The sequence below is a fragment of the Ursus arctos genome, chromosome Y (genome assembly GCF_023065955.2).
Source record: "Ursus arctos isolate Adak ecotype North America chromosome Y, UrsArc2.0, whole genome shotgun sequence".
Taxonomy (NCBI): Eukaryota; Metazoa; Chordata; class Mammalia; order Carnivora; family Ursidae; genus Ursus; species Ursus arctos.
In genome coordinates, this window is record NC_079874.1 from 29,384,127 (window position 1) to 29,403,536 (window position 19,410).

At 45.7% G+C, this 19,410-nt stretch overlaps 1 protein-coding gene across 21 annotated transcripts in view; it reads right to left on the reverse strand.

The window, feature by feature from the left end:
• Window positions 1-2,673: 2,673 nt before the first annotated feature.
• The window catches only part of LOC130541812 (glycogenin-2-like), a 36,032-nt gene continuing 19,295 nt past the window's right edge, over window positions 2,674-19,410 (reverse strand). For 7 of the 21 annotated variants that reach the window (XM_057315766.1, XM_057315770.1, XM_057315768.1 and 4 more), the window contains exons 8-11: window positions 18,172-18,303; window positions 8,180-8,284; window positions 6,979-7,086; window positions 2,674-4,549 (exon numbers count right to left, since the gene is read on the reverse strand). In XM_057315766.1, the coding sequence (XP_057171749.1) occupies window positions 4,388-4,549; window positions 6,979-7,086; window positions 8,180-8,284; window positions 18,172-18,303 (507 nt within the window). In that variant the 3' untranslated portion in view covers window positions 2,674-4,387. Of the gene's footprint in view, window positions 4,550-6,978; window positions 7,087-8,179; window positions 8,285-14,371; window positions 17,393-18,171; window positions 18,304-19,410 lie in introns of those variants that run through there. The other 14 variants (XM_057315775.1, XM_057315774.1, XM_057315776.1 and 11 more) reach the window with 5 other exon arrangements.

The window sequence follows — 19,410 nt, forward strand, 5'->3', positions numbered from 1 at the left end:
TATCGCAAGCTCTGCGTGAGTGTGCATAGGCTCTGAGGGGCCTGGGTGTGCACTCGAATATCCAAACTAGGGAACGTTTGCAGGACACGGTCAGCTTTGGCGGGCCCCACAGATCAGCCTGTTAAACATCCAAGGGGGGTTCCCTGGCACAGTTGGCTATTCACATGCAAACACACACACTTAGACCCTTAACCTCTCACACCATGCCTGAGAGCGAATGCCAAATCCACCAGAGACCTAAACGTAAAAGAGAAAATCTGCAGAAACAATCAGGAAAAAAAAAAAACAAAAAAAAACCCACAAAACTCCGGGCAAAAGCTTTGTCCTCTGGGATTAGGAAGAGATTTTCAAAGGTAAGACACTCAAAGCCTGATCGACTTTCTAAAACTCAATAAATGAAGAGTTTATCAAAACTCACAGCTTGTGTGCTTCAACGAGCACCATGAAGAAAAGGAAAAGATAAGCCGATGGGGAGAAAAACATTTCCAAATGGATACGACTCCATAACAAAGAGACAAACACTCTAAAAAGTGGGAAAAAGATGTGCATTTTCCTAAAGACGGTAACAATGACTAATAAGCACATCCAAGGATAATTGGTCGGCATCTCCTAACTCAGGAGCGGTTGCCAGAAAGAAACCCCGTTCTGCGTCAACTTGTTTGCAGTCCCGCCAAAACCCATCGGCACCGAGCTGTTCATGGGCATTCAAGTACCAAACAATGGGTTCAGCAAGATACGACCCAGGCACTATATTATACTCTGTCTATATCTACACCCCTTCGCCCGCCCCACAAAGTCACTCTATCTACAGGTGCTTCTCCCCGCAGGGCATTTCCTCCCGTCCCCAAATAATAATTGGAAAATATTTCTAGAACTAAAGTGTAAAAAAACAAAACACACACACACACACACACACACACACACACACACCTTTTATGTACCAACATATTAGTGACAGTACAGGTCAAATCATACCTCTTGGGGACTCAGCTTATACAATTGTGTAGTCCTGACCTTACCCAGCACAGTTTCTGGCATTGGCCTTATTCAGGTAAGGTATTATACCTCTCACACGGATGTTATTGAGAAACCCTCAGAGTGTTCTGAACTACTCATTTTTTGAATAAGTACATGTCACAGTGCCTGCCATACAGAGAATTCAATAACCATGGGATGGACGGATGGATGGACGGATGGAAGGATGGATGGATGGATGAATAGAGGTATGATGGATGCATAAGTAGATGATGGATGGATGGATTGATGAGTAGTTGGGTGGAAGGACGGATAAATGGCTGGATGGGTGGGTGGATGGATGGATGGATGGATATATGAGTGGATGGACAGTTGGATGAACAGAAGTATGATGAGTGGATGAGTAGATAATGGATAGATGGATGATGAATGAATGGATGGGTGGGTGAGTGGTTGGTTGACTGGATGGATGAATAGGCAGATAGGTGGATGGATGATGGATGATAGATGAATAGGGGTGGATAATGGATGGATGAAAGGATGGGTGGATGGACGGATGTATGGATACATGGATGAAAAGAGGTATGATAGGTAGATAAGTGGATGGATGAGTGGGTGGGTGAGTGCTTGGATGAAAGGATGGGCTGATGGATGGATGGGTGGATGGATGGATGGATGGATGAAAGGGTGGGTGGATAAGTAAATGGAAGGATGGATGGATGGATGGATGGATGGATAGATGGATGAGTGACTGGAAGATGGATGGATGGATGGATGGATGTTTGGATGGATGGATGGATGGATGGATGGATGAAAGGGTGGGTGGATAAGTAGATGGAAGGATGGATGGATGGATGGATGGATGGATGGATGGATGGATAGATGGATGGATGGATGTTTGGATGGATGGATGGATGGATGGATGGATGGATGGATGGATGAGTGACTGGAAGATGGATGGATGGATGGATGGATGAAAGGGTGGGTGGATAAGTAGATGGAAGGATGGATGGATGGATGGATGGATGGATGAGTGACTGGAAGATGGATGGATGGATGGATGGATGTTTGGATGGATGGATGGATGGATGGATGGATGGATGGATGGATGAAAGGGTGGGTGGATAAGTAGATGGAAGGATGGATGGATGGATGGATGGATGGATGGATGGATAGATGGATGGATGGATGTTTGGATGGATGGATGGATGGATGGATGGATGGATGGATGGATGAAAGGGTGGGTGGATAAGTAGATGGAAGGATGGATGGATGGATGGATGGATGGATGGATGGATGGATGGATGTTTGGATGGATGGATGGATGGATGGATGGATGGATGGATGGATGAAAGGGTGGGTGGATAAGTAGATGGAAGGATGGATGGATGGATGGATGGATGGATGGATGAGTGACTGGAAGATGGATGGATGGATAGATGGATTGAATGAATGAATGTGTGACATTGAAAAACAGTGCTGGGAAATGGGTACCTTCCCTAGAAAGACCTTAGGGAATTTCATACAGTGAGAAGTAAACAGTTCTACACATTTTAGTGCTACGAGCAATTCTGAAAAAAATAGTGATTTAAATTTACTGTAGGACAGACACTCACGTCCCTTCCCTCTGTTACATATAAAATATTATACTGATGGCTCAGAACACACACAAACACACACCAGAAGGGACACCATGTCGCTCTTTTAAAATTTTAATCAAAGTGCATCAGCATCCATTCAAATCAGAAGATACAGACCAGAATGCATAACAAAAGTCTGTATTGAACAGACACTTTAAGCCATTGAACCACTGTCCAGAAACAGGAATTCTCTTCCCCACAGAAGCTGAACCAGACTCAAAGATTTGTCACCTAGACTTCTTCTTCTCAAGTATGTCAGACCCAGGCTCCTGTTTTTCATAACCCAACACCACAGCACCCAGCACCCACGGTCTTTCCCCAGAACAAGTTTATAGTGTTACTCTAATGGTTCGTTACCATCCCAACTCAATCTCTGTAAGGCTATACCCATATGGTTGTCTTCACGCAGCTCTGGAAGCATCGAATGTATGATGTCCAGTCAAGACCGCAGACCATTAGCCACCCGCACGTAAAGGAAACCACCCCTCCGTAACTCACTTCTTGCAAAAGCTCACACCACAACTAACGTCACGCACTCCCCCAGATTCCCTTACCCAAGGGCTCAGCGGCTTGGCATGACGTACAATGTGGCCAAACGCACCCACCAAGTTCCAGCATAGCCATCACGCCGTGGTCCAAACCTGTCTGTACGAAACCCTTCGCTGTTCCACACTGTGTGCACGAAAAACAAAGCATTCTAACTCATAAGAAACCACATTTCCCTCTCTTGCACAGTGGCGCCCGTTTTTAATAATGCTGGTGGCCACGAGCAGTGACCCTGTGCGCCGTTCCAACACACTGCATGAATTCACAAAATTAGGATACTTCTGAAGATGAGGATTTCTCATAGAATAAAGCATCCAGTCTCATAAAACTGAGCATTCTCCCCAAAACAGCCATGTTGAAATGGTCTGGAGAACACGGTGACTCGACTCATTATTTAGGACTGAGGTAGTGATATCCAGCAGAGCGCGGTCCAGGGTGATGGACTGCAAACGGATCTGTCTCTACACAAAGGGCCTCTCCAGGCTCTGTCAGTGTGAGTGACGGGTCGTCAGAACCACCTGGAGTAAACCCCTGGTTCTTCCCAACCAGAAGACGCTCCGTCTCCCAAGCCAGCTAGAATCTCCCTTCCGCATTACCTCCGGCGTTTCCCAAACCGGGCATCCGCCAACGGCACTTGGCAGTCCCACTGGGTTTTGCAGAAGAGAAACCAGAGCTGTAGTGCTGCTCAGACGTGCTCCGTGAAGCCTACTGGAGAGTCACCCTCAAGATGTCTGAACATCTACCTAGTCCTCAAGGAAAGGACTTTCCAACGTCGAGGCTTCCTGAGGTCCTGAATACATATACCAGTATCATTAGCTTAGGGGCAGAAGAGAATCTGCAGTGACGTCTAACCTTACGTGGGGTAGCGATGGTAGCACCCGCCCAAGAGAGCAACCCGGAGCTCCCTGGAGCAGGACCAGAGAACATGAGCAAGGGTCTACCAGAAGTTTATCCCTGCTCCCGTTTGCTGAGAAGAACTGATGTCTCAGGGAAGCCGAGAAGGCATGGGTAGCTTGGATCAGCAGGGCACAGGGGGTAGGGGGGCTTTAAGCTGGGTTTTTTATGGTCTACCTTATTTTTGTGAGGCACTCAAGTTGGTCAGCCATAAATAGAGGCACATAGTTGGACACCTGTTCCCTTCGAAGGGCCTGGAGGAGATGTCCGCATTCACGGACCATGCAACAGAACACTGCCTAACCACATGCGACGGAATGCGACCCCTCGGGTTACTGCAGAAACCGGTCCAGCTTCTCCTGGATGCGGGCGAAGGCATCCTTCCCCATGTAATCGATGCGTCCCTCCTCCCATTTTCTCCTTTCTTCCTCGGGACTCAGCTCCTTGACCTTCTCTTCGATGGAAATCTCGAAAACAGACATGGCCAGGTCAACCTAGGGAGGACAAGCACACAGGAGAAGGTTTTCGGAGCCATCACTGGCATAACACGGTATCCGGTTTAACGACGAGTTCTACAAACGAACCTCCGTTCTTTTGAACAAAATACGTGGAGTTTAATATAATACTCTTCTAAGACGCTTTTCCTGGCCACATTGTGCGAAATCTTATAAAATATCACTGTACGTGTGCTCACCTTTTCATAAGAAGTGTTTTATTTTTTACCACTAAACCATTTTGCACACACACCTGTACCGATCTGATGGTTCCACCCACCCGAAACCTCAATGCTTTGTATCACCGTATATAATGAAACTACATGAAATCAAGAAAATTTCACCTTACATGAATAAAACCTATAGTAGTTTGGACAGCCCGCCAAAACCATTTAAATAATAACCCCAGTGGTTTTCTGTTTGCAAATGGCAGGGTTTTTATCTTCTTAAAGCCAAAATACGAGAGAATATATAAACACACACATGTGCAAACACACGCACGCACACGAACCTTTCGTTCGGCACTCAAATGGGTCAACAAACGTAGTAAATACATTTGCTTTAAAGATTTCTTCCCATGGATTAGAAAGAGAGGTCTAAAAATATGCATGTGCTGATAACACACACACACACACACACACACACGCACACACACGCACCCTACAGGTGACACTCAGCTGTTCCCCAGATGCTGTGTGTGTCAGTGAGATGATACCAGATGCCAGATGGTGAAATTAGAATTTCAAAGCCACTGGGCCTATGGGACTTTCTACTCTGATTATTTACAACAGTGCCTTTGAAGAGTTTGTACGGATAACGTTCTGTTTTCCACCCTTGTTCCCGTACATCGCGTTCAAACATTGCCATCCTATTGGCCAAGGCAATAGCAAGAGTTCAAAAACAATGATTTTCCGTGAGACCTTAGCCCTCCTTTCCTCTAAGAGCTTGGATTCGGGCTCAGTGCATGTCTGGGAGCGAAAACTTTCTGGAATGAACAGGACCCACAGCGCACACAGTACAGTATCGCCCGACAACCTTGGGTTGATGACACACGGTATCATACTGAACAGCGAGGGTTATCCACAGTAGAGACACATAGTGGAGGAGAAAGTCAGCGTGCCCCAGTTAAGCGTCCAAGTCATGGAGCGCCTCTTTCCTGGGCGCTCATGACGCTCCCTCCCCAGGAGCCATCCGCTGGGAGCAGCGCTGGTGGAAGGGCTGGTGGTAATCTGTACGAGCCAGGCACAATCACAGATTCCTCCCAACCGCTGCTGGGTCTAATCCCCACCCCCACCTCCCACTTTCCCAGGTGGGCACCCCCGTCTCCACCTCATGGATCAGAGAAGGTAATGAACTTGCCAACGGTTCAAAATGGTGCGTTTGGCATTTACGACTCTGACAAAGTAAGAGGGAGAAAAAGCGTACACGTTTTCTCCAGCAGTACATTCTAGTAAAGGCGTCGTGCAGACTAACGTAGGTATTATATAGATGACCATACTGCAAATGTTGTTATAAACTAAATATCGGTGTCCCTCCCAAATTCATACGAACCCCCATAGGATGGTATGAGGAGGGCGGGCCGTTGGCAGGTGCTTTGGTCATGACGCTGGAGCCCCCATGAATGGGATGAGTGTCCTTATAAAAGGGACCCCAGAGAGCTTCCTCGCCCCTTGCTCTGGGTGAAGACATGGCAACAAGATGCAGGTCTATGAACCAGGAAGCAGGTCTCACCTTGACCTTGGACTTCCAGTCCCCAGAAGTGTGAGAAAAAAATGCACTATGTGCATAAGCCCCCTCCCCCCCCCCGGCTATCATATTCTGCTAACAGCCACTCAAACAGACACATGCTGCATACTAACTTATCAGACACCCAATGCTGGCTCTAGAGCCATATTAACTATTTCTTAAAGACCAAAAGGTGTCATTCAATCGCTGTTAGAAAAAAAAAAATTTTTTTTTGCAATTACTTTCTTTCAGCGTTTCCGCGGAAAGAAGGAAATTTAAGACAAGGACATCTGGAAGAGGAAGGAAAGCATGGCATGCTCCATTTGGCTCCAAACATTTACCCCCAGATTGTTTTTGCTTTTACCCTCTTCATTTGCGACAACGGCTCGCTGGGCAAGCGTTTCCTTGATCGCCCGCCGGACAGAAGAACAGCAAAGCCCCTGAACGTCAATTAACTTTTGCGAAGAGCGTTTAAAGAGAGAAAGGCCGTGATGAGTAAGGACGGGAAAGAAAGTGACCAAGCACCCCAGGCAAACGCGGGAAAGGAGAAAGACGCATCAGAAGCACCAAGAGAGGCGGGCAGAGTCTTATTTCAACCAAGTCAGGCCGGACGTTGAGGTAGCGGTAGGTACGTGAGGACTGCGGCCCCCGTGATAGCGGACGGCATCCAGCAGGAGTGCCAGACAGGACAATGAGGGTACCACCTCCAAAGCATCCTGAGGACTGGGGTCCCCGGTGACATCCACAGGGGGCTCCTGGCTTGGTTCCAAGGTTTCCACAGGTGGGCCACCTTCTGCTTTATCCGCGAGCTGCTAGAAACATAACCATTCCATCGTTAGTCTGCGGACGGCTTCAGGCGACTACAGTTTCCACCACAAGGACAGAGAACTCTGCCGGGGGGCGGGGGGGATAAGATCAAAGGAACATGCCGTTCCAAACGGCCCTTTCCGCAAAGACTAGAAAGGGGGGCTTCCCCACTTCCACCTTCTCCCCTGACACCCACCGTTTCTCACACAAGATGAGATGCTGCAAGTGTTTATGGAATGCACCAAAGCTAATTTTTCAGACAGGGATTTGATTACCATTCACCCCTGAATAACGTGGGGTTAGGTGTACTGACCCACACACAGTCAAAAATCCAAGTATAACTGTTGAGTCCCCCAAAACTGAACTACCAATAGCCAACTGTTGACCGAAAGCCTTAGCAATAACATGAAAAGTCAATCAACACATATCTTGCACGTTCTATATATCACAGCCTGTATTCTTATAATAAAGTAGGCTGGAGAAAAGAAAGTGTGATTAAGTCAATCACAAGATGTGAAAACACATTTATAGTACCATACTGTATTAATCGAAAAAACTCCACATGTAAGTGGACCCATGCAGTTCAACCCTGAGTCGCTCAAGGGTTGACGACAGTTTATACCAAATGCCCATGCACACGCTTTACTAAGCTCGTGTCTCAACGAGCACAGCAGAGTCTGACCTCAATTTGCTGGTGATACATGGTAGCAAAAGCCCAGATTCATGAGGGCAAATTTGCAGAAACGAGTAGGACTCATAATCCTACCATACTGATATTAAACATGGGTCCAAAATCCTACCAAAAAAAATTTTTTTAAAGGGAACATATATGTCATGGTGATGTTACACCTTTGCCATTTTTGATTCTCCCTGAAGGAAAATGGGCTAACCAAATGACTACCAGAAATCTGAACAGACACCCAGGTCCTGTATAGACTAATCACACATGTATTCAGGGTTGGGAAAACCGTTCAGAAGGATCACGGGATGAAGAAGAAAAGCATGGGGCATCTTCTTTGGTATTCGATGGACAAAGACAGGCCAAGAGAACAACAGTAGGAGCCGCGGATGTGCGTAAGGAGTATAAATGAGGTGTACCGAGGTGGTCTGGGTCCCTGAGGAGTCTGCACATTGGGGGGAGGGTGGCGACAATGGGTCACACCTCACTCCAGCGGATGTGTCAAGTTCAGGCCACCCTATTGTCTGTCATAAAGAAAGAAAGAAAAGAAAATTAGGATATCCGTCCTGCAAATGTCTGAAAACACCCAATCTATTTTGTTTGCCTCCACGACACAAAGGCAGCATGACAAGGAACAGGTGTGGGGCAGACGGTGCCAGGCTCACCAATTCCTGCGTCTGCTCCTTTGTCTTGGGCTCACGTGCCCCTGTCTTCTGTGTACCTAAGTGGAGCCACGTGACAGCTTCTCACTGACACCACTGAGATGCGATGTGACTCACTTCCACTGACGTGGGATACGCTTTTCCTACCTTCTTTACTCACAGGTCAGGTGAAGAGGAAGATCCCTCCAACCTGTTTCAACCGGGGTCTCACGAGGAAGCAAACCCCTACAGAAAGCAATTCGAGTGACTATTTTCTCAGTGCTTCTAAGGATGGTCCTTAGCTAAGATCATTCCAGGTGCAGAGGAGATAAAATAATGCATTGTGTGCGATGGCTGGCTTCAGCAGGACAGCCTAATTCTCTCTCAGAGAGCCACAGGGGACAAGGGACACCCTAGAAGAACTTGGACCACACCTACAGGAGGATCCTGGACCCCCTGGTGACTGCATGGAATCCAGCATGACTTTGCCACCACGGCTGACTGGGACATAGACATAGATTTTTACCTATTTGGGACTGATTGTCATACAGAAAGCCTAATCAATTCATGGTCAGGAAGCAAGCTTGAGCCCACAGGCTGGGGGCCATAAATGGTCCAAAGGCTTCTGCAAGACTAACCTAATCACTGTCTGCCAAAGAGGCTAGAGAACATTGACGCATTTCCCAATGGTCCCTGCAAACACACTGCAGAAATCATGTGGGCAGGCGGAGTTCTGCTTGTGATAGGAATATAATAAAGCACTGGCATCTTATTCCCCCTTGAGGCAACCAAGGGGCTGTAGGAAGAATCTGAGCAGTCTGGCAGTGCTATGAGGCTGAGGAACCCATAAATGATGAGGTATTCAGGAGGGACCTTCTGAACACCACAAGCCTTCACGAGGGACCACACTACAAGAAGGACCAGAAATAGAGCAGCTCTTACAAAACAGAAGCCCAATTTCACACCAGGTCAACCTCGCACAGGGTGTGGGCAAACCACCTCTATGAAAACTTCCCTCCGGGGGGGAAAAAAAAGCAATGCTCTCTGAATGATGATAATATGATTCAGAGCTCCCAGTGATCCCTGCAATTTTTTCACATGCAATGTGTTGTGTCATATCAAAAATCAACTAGCACAGAGGCAGACAAGACCAAATGAATGAAAAGCAAGAGGAAAAACAGAATCAAACCCCAAGAACAGATCCACATGAAATCCAGCTCTATGATTTATCAGACACGGACCATAACCAAGTGTAAGAAATACTTTAAATGAAATAAAGGGACAAGTTGGCGCATTTCCACAAAGTGTGGAAACGGTCCTATTAAATGTTGATGTTTATTGGGGTTAAAAACACAATCACTGCAAGGTCTTTACTAAGTGTTCAGGACGTGGGTTTAACAACTGATTAAATGCAACCAAAGAGAAGATCGGTTAACTGGAAAATAGGCCGGTAGAATGAAGCATGGATAGACAGGAGGAAAATTAAGAGAAGGGAGTCACAGATATAGCAAACATGGTAACAAGTCGTACTGAAGGTGTAATTAGGATTACAAGAGGACAGGAGAGTGGGGAGAGGGAAAGAGAGAAAGAGGGAGACCGAGAGAGCCAGAATGGGCAAAAGGAATACAGACTCAAGCTACTGAATTTGTAGAGAAAGTCAGAAGATTAACAGACAACATCGTCAAGATGCCCTTGTAAGAAGAACTCCCAAGTGAGAATTCTACATCCAGGAAAATATGGCCCCAAATGAAGGTTCAAGAAAGGAATTTTCAGATATACAAATGGAGGGAACTTTTCAGCATGAAGCCTGAATTAAAAGGAATAATAAACGCAGTTTTTTGGGGAGAAGACAAGTATTAACAGAAAGAATGAAATATGGAATGAGAATAAAATGATATAGCTAAGTGAACTTGGCCTGGGTAAAGTAGCTATTGAATTAAAATAGACAACAAGAGAACAACCGCGGAGGGAAATGAACAGTCTGAGAGCCTTCTGGAGTTCTTCTATTTCCCGGAAGTGGCGAAGTCCTAAATATATTACATTATGTCTAAGTTAGGAATGAGAATTGGAATCTCTGGGTAACCATTTAAAACATAATCAAAATAATGCAAAACTGATATGTAGAAGGAGGCTAAAATGGAATACCTAAAAATACATTAATCCAAAGACAGATCAAAAAGAGAGAAAAACACCTCTCAGACTGGTGATAATAAAGAGCGAACCAAGGGACAGATTGAAACATAAATATACCAGTTATGATATTACATGCCAACAAAGTACCCCAGTTAAAAGGGAAAAACTATTTGGATAAAAGGAAAACAAAACCTCATTCTGAACATCTTAAAGGGTTACACCGTAAACATAAGAACATAGAAAGGTTGACAGGAAAAAAGAACAAGATACACCATGAAAGTACTAACCAAAACAAAGCAATAAACGTCAGTGGAAATATTTCATAACAATAGGAAGATGTGCCAGGAATATATAGTAACCTTAAATGTCTTGCTTTGCTAACAGCTTTTTTTTGAAGTATAATTTCCATACTATATGTTGGACTAAACTGTACACATTGGCAAATTTTGACACAATCAAGAGAGTAAACACATATCATCCCGAAAGTTTCCATAATCATCTCTCCCTCCTTTCTCCACCATCCCCAGGGAAACTCTCATCTTCTGTTTGTCACTGTACATTATTTAACATTTTCTAGAATTATACAGAAATGGAACCTCATGGTATGTTTTATCGTTTCTCTGGCTTCTTCGACTCGGGAGAATTATCCTTTGCAACTTTGCTGCCTGGATTGATAGTTCATTCCTCTTCACTACTGAGTAGGATTCCAGTGTATGGATGGACCACACTTTATCCTTTGACATGCTGATGGATGCTTGAGTCCTGTCCCGTTTTGAGCTATTACCAATCAATCTGCAGGGCACCTGGGGGGCTCAGTCAGTTGAGCGTCTGCCTTTAGCTCAGATCATGATCTCAGGGTCCTGGGATCAAGCCCCGAGTCAGGCTCCCTGCTCAGCAGGAAGCCTGCTTCTCCCACTGCCTGTCACTCCCCCTGCTTGTGTTCTCTCTCTCTCTCAAAAAAAATCTTAAAAAAAAAAACAAAACCCAAAACAACGCAATCTGCTATTTTCGTATGAACATATACATTCATTTTTCTTGAGTAAATACCTAAGAGTGGAATGGCTAGCTCACATGTTAGATGTATGAGCAACATTTAAAGAAATTACTGGACAGTTTTTCACTTGCAGATGATGTAATGGCGTGTGTAGAATAACCCAAAGAATCCAGGCACAATCTTAGTGTTTACAATGACACTATTTATCATGACCTCAAAACCCACCAAAAACCAGGAATAACTCTAGCAAAATGTATGCAAGGTCTTTACTAAAAAGTTTAACATACTGAAAGAAATTTAAGAAGATCTAAAAGTAGAAATATACTAAGTCCATTGAACGGAAGACTCAAACTTCGGTGATATTAATCCTTCTAAAACCCATCTATAGGGGCGCCTGGGTGGCGCAGTTGTTAAGAGTCTGCCTTAGGCTCAGGGCGTGATCCCAGCGTTCTGGGATCGAGCCCCACATCAGGCTCCTCTGCTAGGAGCCTGCTTCTTCCTCTCCCACTCCCCCTGCTTGTGTTCCCTCTCTTGCCAGCTGTCTCTGTCAAATAAGTAAATAAAATCTTTAAAAAAATAAAATAAAATAAATAAAACCCATCTATAGATTCAATGCAATCCCAGTCAAAATTCCAGAATATTTTGTTTTCTTTTGTTTTCCAAGACACTGCAAAGCTGATCTTAATACTCACATGGAAATTTAAAGGAGATTTAGAAGAGGCAGGGAAAGAAGAAAAAACTTGAAGTACTTGCTTGACCCATAATGAGACTTATTTTAAAGCCATAGTAATTATGACAATTTCAGTGCAAGAAAAGGAAAAATAAAAGAATCGAGAATCTGGAAATAGACCCATCTACATATGGGCAAAGGAATCATGACAAAGGAGGCGGGAGATAATGGTGTTATTCATAACCTGTGCTGAGTTAATGATAGATCCCAATGTAACAGTAATGAATGTTGACTCCAAACTCATTCATTATCTAACATTCATTCCAAGTGGATTATACAGTTACCTATAAAAGACAGGAACAATAAAATTCTGTAAGACAACCAAGGTGATTATCTCCATGACCTTAGTTTAGGGACAGATTTCCTAGAGTAAACAAAACATAGGACCCATAAAGGAAATCTGAAAACCTGGCTACACTATAAACTTCTATCCTCGAAGGATGCCACGTGGGGACTGAAAGGGGAACAGAGTAGGAGAAAGTATTTATATCATCACTGAAAAAGAACTTGGCATCTGGACTATATACACATTGTTAAGACTCTAACTTAAAAAAAAAAAGAGGAAACACTGGAGGAAAAAAATGGTCAAAATATTGGAACGAGCATTTCCAAAAGAGTCAAAGCTTGATAAGCACCTAAGAATTGGTGCAAGTTAACTCAACATCATCTCAAACGTGTAAAGTAAAACCACAAGGAGATGCCCCACGTGCTCACTGGCACTTTGGAAGGTTGCTGAAGACAAAGAGCTACCGGGGCCCCTATATCCTGCTAGGGGTACAACCACTTGCAAAATCCTTGGCAGAATCTACTAACGCAAAAGGGTACACAGGCATGCCCTTTAATCTAGCGACCCCGCCATCAAGGATAACCTCTCCAAAACTGCTTAGCAAAGGCAACAAAACGCATGTATAAGGTTGCTCCTAGTAGAGTTACCTGCGTTACCCAAAATGGCAGTGTATCCACCAACACTAGAATTAATCAAAACATTACGTCTCACTACAATTTGATAATAGGCAGCCTACGAGAATGAACTATGGATTCACTCGGCAAGATGAATGGATCTCCTGAAGATGTCAAGTGAAAGAGACCAGACCGAAAAGCACGTACTGTGGGATCCCGTTTATAAGGAGCTCAAAAGCACTCACAGGTAAGTGGTATGAGTCAAGGTCAGGATAGCATTTCCTAGTGGGTAGGAGGGTGTAAGAGGTCTTTTCGGGTGAGCTTCTGGATCTGGATTGTGGCTATTTAGGTTTTTTTTTTTTCACTCTGAAAATGCATCAAGATGTATACGTATCATACGTGCCCTTTTTTTTACATGTATGTTATCCGTCAACAAAAAGTTTTATGAAAAAACAAAATAAAATGTTCTAAGAAACTACAATAAAAACAACCAATAACTTCAAAAAACTAAAGGGCATTCCAAATCTTTTCATTAACTACATTTCCCCACCCACGCTACTGGAGGACAAGACACTTGGCTGTGAAGACAGTAAATGGCAAATATTATTTCTCTAATACATTAATTTCTATGGGAAGAAAATTAGACATTCAGCTTTACTTTTGAAAATTGAAAATTGTCAATACTGTTGCCATCATTCGAAGGCTGCTATCTTCAATAAGGATCCCAAATTCAGGACCCAGCTCTTGTACGTTTACAGGAATTTATGAAAATAATCTTTTCTTTCTTTTTTAGACTGCGTTCCAGCTCCCCAAATTGTAGCCCCAAACTCAATTATTCAATACATGCCCGGTAGGTGGCAGCAATGCTGCATAATTAATTCCAAAATAAGGCACTACACCCCAGATACTGTGAAAGCCTCCCTTCCTTTTTTTGTTTTTGTTTCTATTTCAAGTTTTTATTTAAATTCTAGTTAGTTAACATATAGTGTAATATTCGTTTCAGGAGTAGAATTTAGTGATGCTTCCCTTCCTTATAAAAGGGTGAGGACTTCATCACTTTTAGAGACATTGTCCTCTTTAGTCAAGCCACCGAGATTTCTTCAAAAGTCAATCACCACAATGCATTATTCATGGGTGGTACGATGGAAAGGGGGGACACAGGGGGCGGGAATAGGGGATCAAAGAATGAAGCAGACACCCCGAAACACTCTTCTTTGTTTATACTCTTTTTATTCCAGCAAAGTGTTCAATGTGCCGTGGGCTGCCAACATAACTCCCCCAGCTGCTTAGGGTCAAGTCTGTATTTATGTATCAAAGTGGCTTCATTTCCACCTCCAGCTCTTTCTCCAGCAGCTGTCCATTCCTGAGCTCTTGTCTGGATCCGTGTCCTCCTCCCCGGGAAACATGATGCACGTAAGGGGTGCTCACAGTACTCTGCCTGGAGCCCCTTCTCCTCTGAGTGTCCAGGACAGAGAGGAGTGAGCTCAGTGGGACCTCAGATACCTGAGTACCCCCCTTTCCCTTGGATCCTCAGAGACGGCACCCTTCTGGTCATAATTACACATCAATAGACAAGAATGCCTATCCTCGTTGCCTCTGCATGCCTGGAGGACCCCTTCTTCCTCTGAGCACTTTAAAACCAAAGTTATATCTCCAGGTGGATCATTCTGTTCCCTCCTCTGGCTGCTTCCTTTGCAATCTGTAGATGCAGATCATTCATTGCATCTTTGGAGATGTTTTCGACGTCTGGGAGCGTGTAGGGGAGCTGGAGCCCGGCCAGTCCATTACAGCCACCAAGATGAGAGATCGGAGTTCCACAGTTACTCGTGAGGACTAGTTAAATACCCTGAACTGCACACATTCAACCCACCTGGGGAGTCATCTCCCCTCTACCGACCCCTGGCCTTGGGCTCAGACTCCACTGAGTGCAGCAAGACGGTAGCCCCAGGTCCCATCTATAGACCCCAGTCCCTGTAGGGACACAAGAAGGGCTTTCATTTTCAATGACATTGCTCCTTTTGTATGAGGACTTGTTCTGAACCCACTTTTCTCCAATTTTGGGATCTTTTCCCACCCTCCTCCTTTCCCCAATATTGCCCCTTAAGGATGGGGTAGGGTTTGGGGACACAGCAAACTTGCCCAAGTGGCACCACAATCTTCTGCCGTGGATGGAGCCAGTTGTCCCCGTGTCTGGGCTGTTGGTGGCGGACTTGTGCGCTTTAGCTGCCGGTGTCCAGCTCAGCAGGCATCGAGGGAACACCATCCTGAGATGGAGATTCTTTCCATCGGCTTTGCCCAGAAGCCCTGGTCCCTCTTGCAGGAAGAGCTCCCCTGGGCCTGGCTCTGCTGGCTTGGATTGAAACACCGCTTGTAAACACTCAGACGCAAAGACAATATCTGTTGTCTATGTCAGATCTTCACCAACAATTACGAAGCCAAAACTAAGGTATGAAGTTAAAACCAAGAAAACCCACAGCAATCAAGGAAATTGAAATTAATGAACCAAATGTGGAGAAGACAGTTCTAATGAAACCGAAGTGCTCGTTGCAGTGTGAATGTGGTTCCGGTTCTTCTGAGATGGGCATAGCGTGGGCCGCGGGCTGCAAGCCTTCTAGCGTTTCTGCAAAATCTCTGTCTGTACTGCGCTCCTTGATTTTCAGGACTGGTGACAACCCACGGGGTCCCACGAGCAGCTGAAGGATCCGGAACCCACAGTTGCTTCTAAAACAGGAGGGCGGTCCTTGGGAATGGAGTGGTGTCCACGTGATGGAGAAGAGGCTTTTATCAATGATTTGAGGTCATCCTTTTAAGTGATGATCCTTGGGTCCCAGCTAGAAAACAGCTAATACACACTATCAAATGATAGAACACGATTACAATGAGATCATCGGGATTTAGAAAGAGGGTTGTGGATGAGTCAGCACTCTCCGGAGAAACAGAACCAATAGGACTTACAGATTTACAGGGATGTATTATGAGAGACCAGCTTGTACAATGATGAAGGCTGAGAAGAGTTCCAGTCGATCTTCTGCAAGACGGAAGCCGAGGAAAGCAAGTAGTGATACTCAGTTGGGTCCAAAGACCGGAGAAGCAGGAACGCTCATGCCAAGTCCCAGCTGCCACCGAGTAAGTCTGCCCTTCCTCTACTTTTTGTTCGATTCAAGCCCTCCATGGGTTCGGATGCAGCCCACCCACCTTGTGGAGGGGGATCTTCTTTAGTCCACCTACCCATTCAAACACTCATGACTTCCTGAAACACCCACACAGACACACCCAGAAATGACATTTTACCAGCTATCTGGGGGTCCCGTAGCCCAGCCACGCTGAAGGATTAAAATCAGCCATCATGGTGGAGAAAGGGTTTTTCTGAGCAATGCTTCACTGAGTCCAAGTGTCTGCTCAACATTTGGTGGGAATGCTCAATTTCCTTAAAGATCTTTTTACAGGCGTGGCTCCTGGGGACAGAACAGGGAGCAGTTGTACACGCAGTGTAAGAGCTTAACACACTGATTCTTCACATTCCTGCAACAAGCAGATGCCTTTACTGAACTCACATGTGGCACTTCCTGGGGCCACATCCAGACTGTGGTGGGCTCAGTGTACCATCAGGAGAAATGAGAAACCAGGAAATGCTCCCTTTCTACTACCACTGTTTTTACTGTACAAACCGGAGGGTCTTTTCAATTTGTTTCGGTTGATGTGAAATTCAAACTCAAAGGCTATTAACAACTTGACAATGTAATTTGTTCCAAATTATAATAAAGAATCGAGTGCTGTCCACAGACACGTTTGCTAAAATTTAAACATCGATTGCTCCCAATCAATAAGACACAGTTCTCCCAAACCCGTGTGAAGCACACAGAAAAATACGACGTCCCATGACCCACTCCTGAGATCCATCCCCAGCCACAACGACAAACTCCTAATAATTCTGGTGAGAAGTGAAGGGAATAAAAATGCCTTTCAATGTGAGGATTCAAATTCAGAGATCTTTAAACACTGGACATTATTCCAATGTATTTGCTTAGAAATCGGGGATGGAGAAACTACAGCCTCATTTGGTGTTACCCCTCTGCAGATCAGATGCGGTACTCTTTTTCTTCTCCAAGGACGGGAATTCAGCAGGCCCAGCCTCAGTAGAAATGAGCACATGGGTCAACATTCGTCTCCAAGTCATATTCGCATCAGGGGCGTGGCAAAAGCTCTCCGGACGTAGCACCACGTGACTTGGCAGCTGGGTTCAAGGGAGATGCAAGCAACACCTTTTGAACATTAAAGTTTGGGGACCCCGCAATATCAGGATGAGACCCAATACCTGTTCTCAGGGTGTGTCTTAGCTTCCTGTAGCTGCTGTGACAAATGCCCACATTTGTTGCCTATTTGGGTGACTTCAAACAACGCAGACTGACCACCTTGCAGTTCTGGAGGTCAGAGGTCCAACATGGGGGTCACTGGGCTGAAGTCAAGGTGTGCACAGGGGTGAGTTCCTTCCGGCAGCTTCTGCAGACAGTCCATCTCCTGGCCTTTTCCCACTTCTTGAGGCCCCTGCAGCCCTGGCTTGTGGCCACATTCCCCCAACACCAGCAGAACTAGCGTCTCCCCATCTCTGTCTGGCCTCTTCTTCTACGTCACATTCTATCAGCGAATCTCCCTCTGCCTCCCCCATAAGAGGACCCTGGTGACCACACAGAGCCCACCTAAAAAACCCAGTATCATTCCTTGGAGGTCCTCAACCTGACCACACCTGCCAAGACCCTATTTCTAGATAAGGTAACATGTTTAGGTTCCCAGAATTAGGACGTGCACATGTTGGTGGGATGTACCCCACAGGTCATGGTGCAATGATCTATATGAACACAGGAGCCCCTCGAAGCCAGAGCAGACTGCAGATGGGGCCATGCCCTCTCCCTCCCCGGGAGCCCCGGGAGCAGGCTCTCAGCTCTGTCTCCTTGAGGAGCCAGCGTCTGATTCTCTGATTCTCCAGGCACACCTGTGTGGAGGCCGGGTACTTACGTCTTCCGAATGGCATCCCTTGGGTGAGGGTGGGGTGTCATCCGTGACCACAGTCTGCTCTGAAGGGCCCTCAGCAGGCCAAGGCTGGCTGGACCCCACCGCTGGTTTTGTACACGGCTCCCCGATGTCAGCCTGCAGAAAGATGGATGCACTTGTTAAGTCCTCCTTACATCTTTTTAACTCTCTGGCTGCCCTGGGGACCCCAGGACCCATCCCGTCCTCTGTATGGCCAGAGCTCCTGAACCCTATCATCTGCACTCAATAAACAGAAGCCTGCCCACGAAAGCACACAGACTTATAAACAACCTATCCATGTTCTGAGCTGGCCGTGCACAGAGCCTGGCGCTCTGGAAACAAGAGGAAGCAGTCCCACACCCCTGGTCCGACACAGAGAGCCCCCAGGGCCGTAGGCCTCCTGTCCACGTGACAACTCACAAGGTAAGCTCTGATAAAACAGGTGACAGGTGGTCCTCCAGGAAGCTGCCACCATTCTGGTGAGAACCACCACACAGCACACATCTCCTAGACTGCTCTCAATGCCTTATTTCCCAGAACTGCCTGACTCTACGTCTTCATTTCCTTCCCATACAACCTGATGCCTAGCGAACCACCCAGCAGAACATAAGTGGTAACACAAACACAGATAAACTCTTACTCCCTCGTGAGAAACGATGGGAGAAACGTAGTCCTTCCAAAGAGAAGCACCACCTAATTCCACCCAACAAAAACCGTGGCCAAGACCAAAGTATGGATTCTCTTCCATTTCCCATCAATGCAGTGGCTGGTGATTGACCGTACGGTACTCAGACACGTCCTGGTAAACAATGATCAGGTCACGAAGTTTTCTGGAACCAAATTTCAAGAGGTCGTTTGCACGGCAGGTGTTATCCATAGTAGACTAACTACACAAATGTGAGTATTTAGAGCACGAAGGGTTACCATTACATTTATAAAAAAGTCAAATCGGTATCCATCAGGAGTTTCAAAAATCCTCTTCAGCAAAGCCCTTCAAGAGCTACTTGAATTGATGATGTAAATTGGCAAGCGTCTCCCTGAACAACACGGTAATCAACCATCCGCAGCCACTTAGCTACGAGTGGCTCTTTCCCTGATGAAGGCGGTTAACCGAAATAATTTATGCACCAACCCTCTAAATCACGGCCACATTTTGGCTAGTTAAACATTCATGATTTTGAGCCAGAAAGAAACAAACCAGGGCGTCTCTATCTTTGGCGTCCT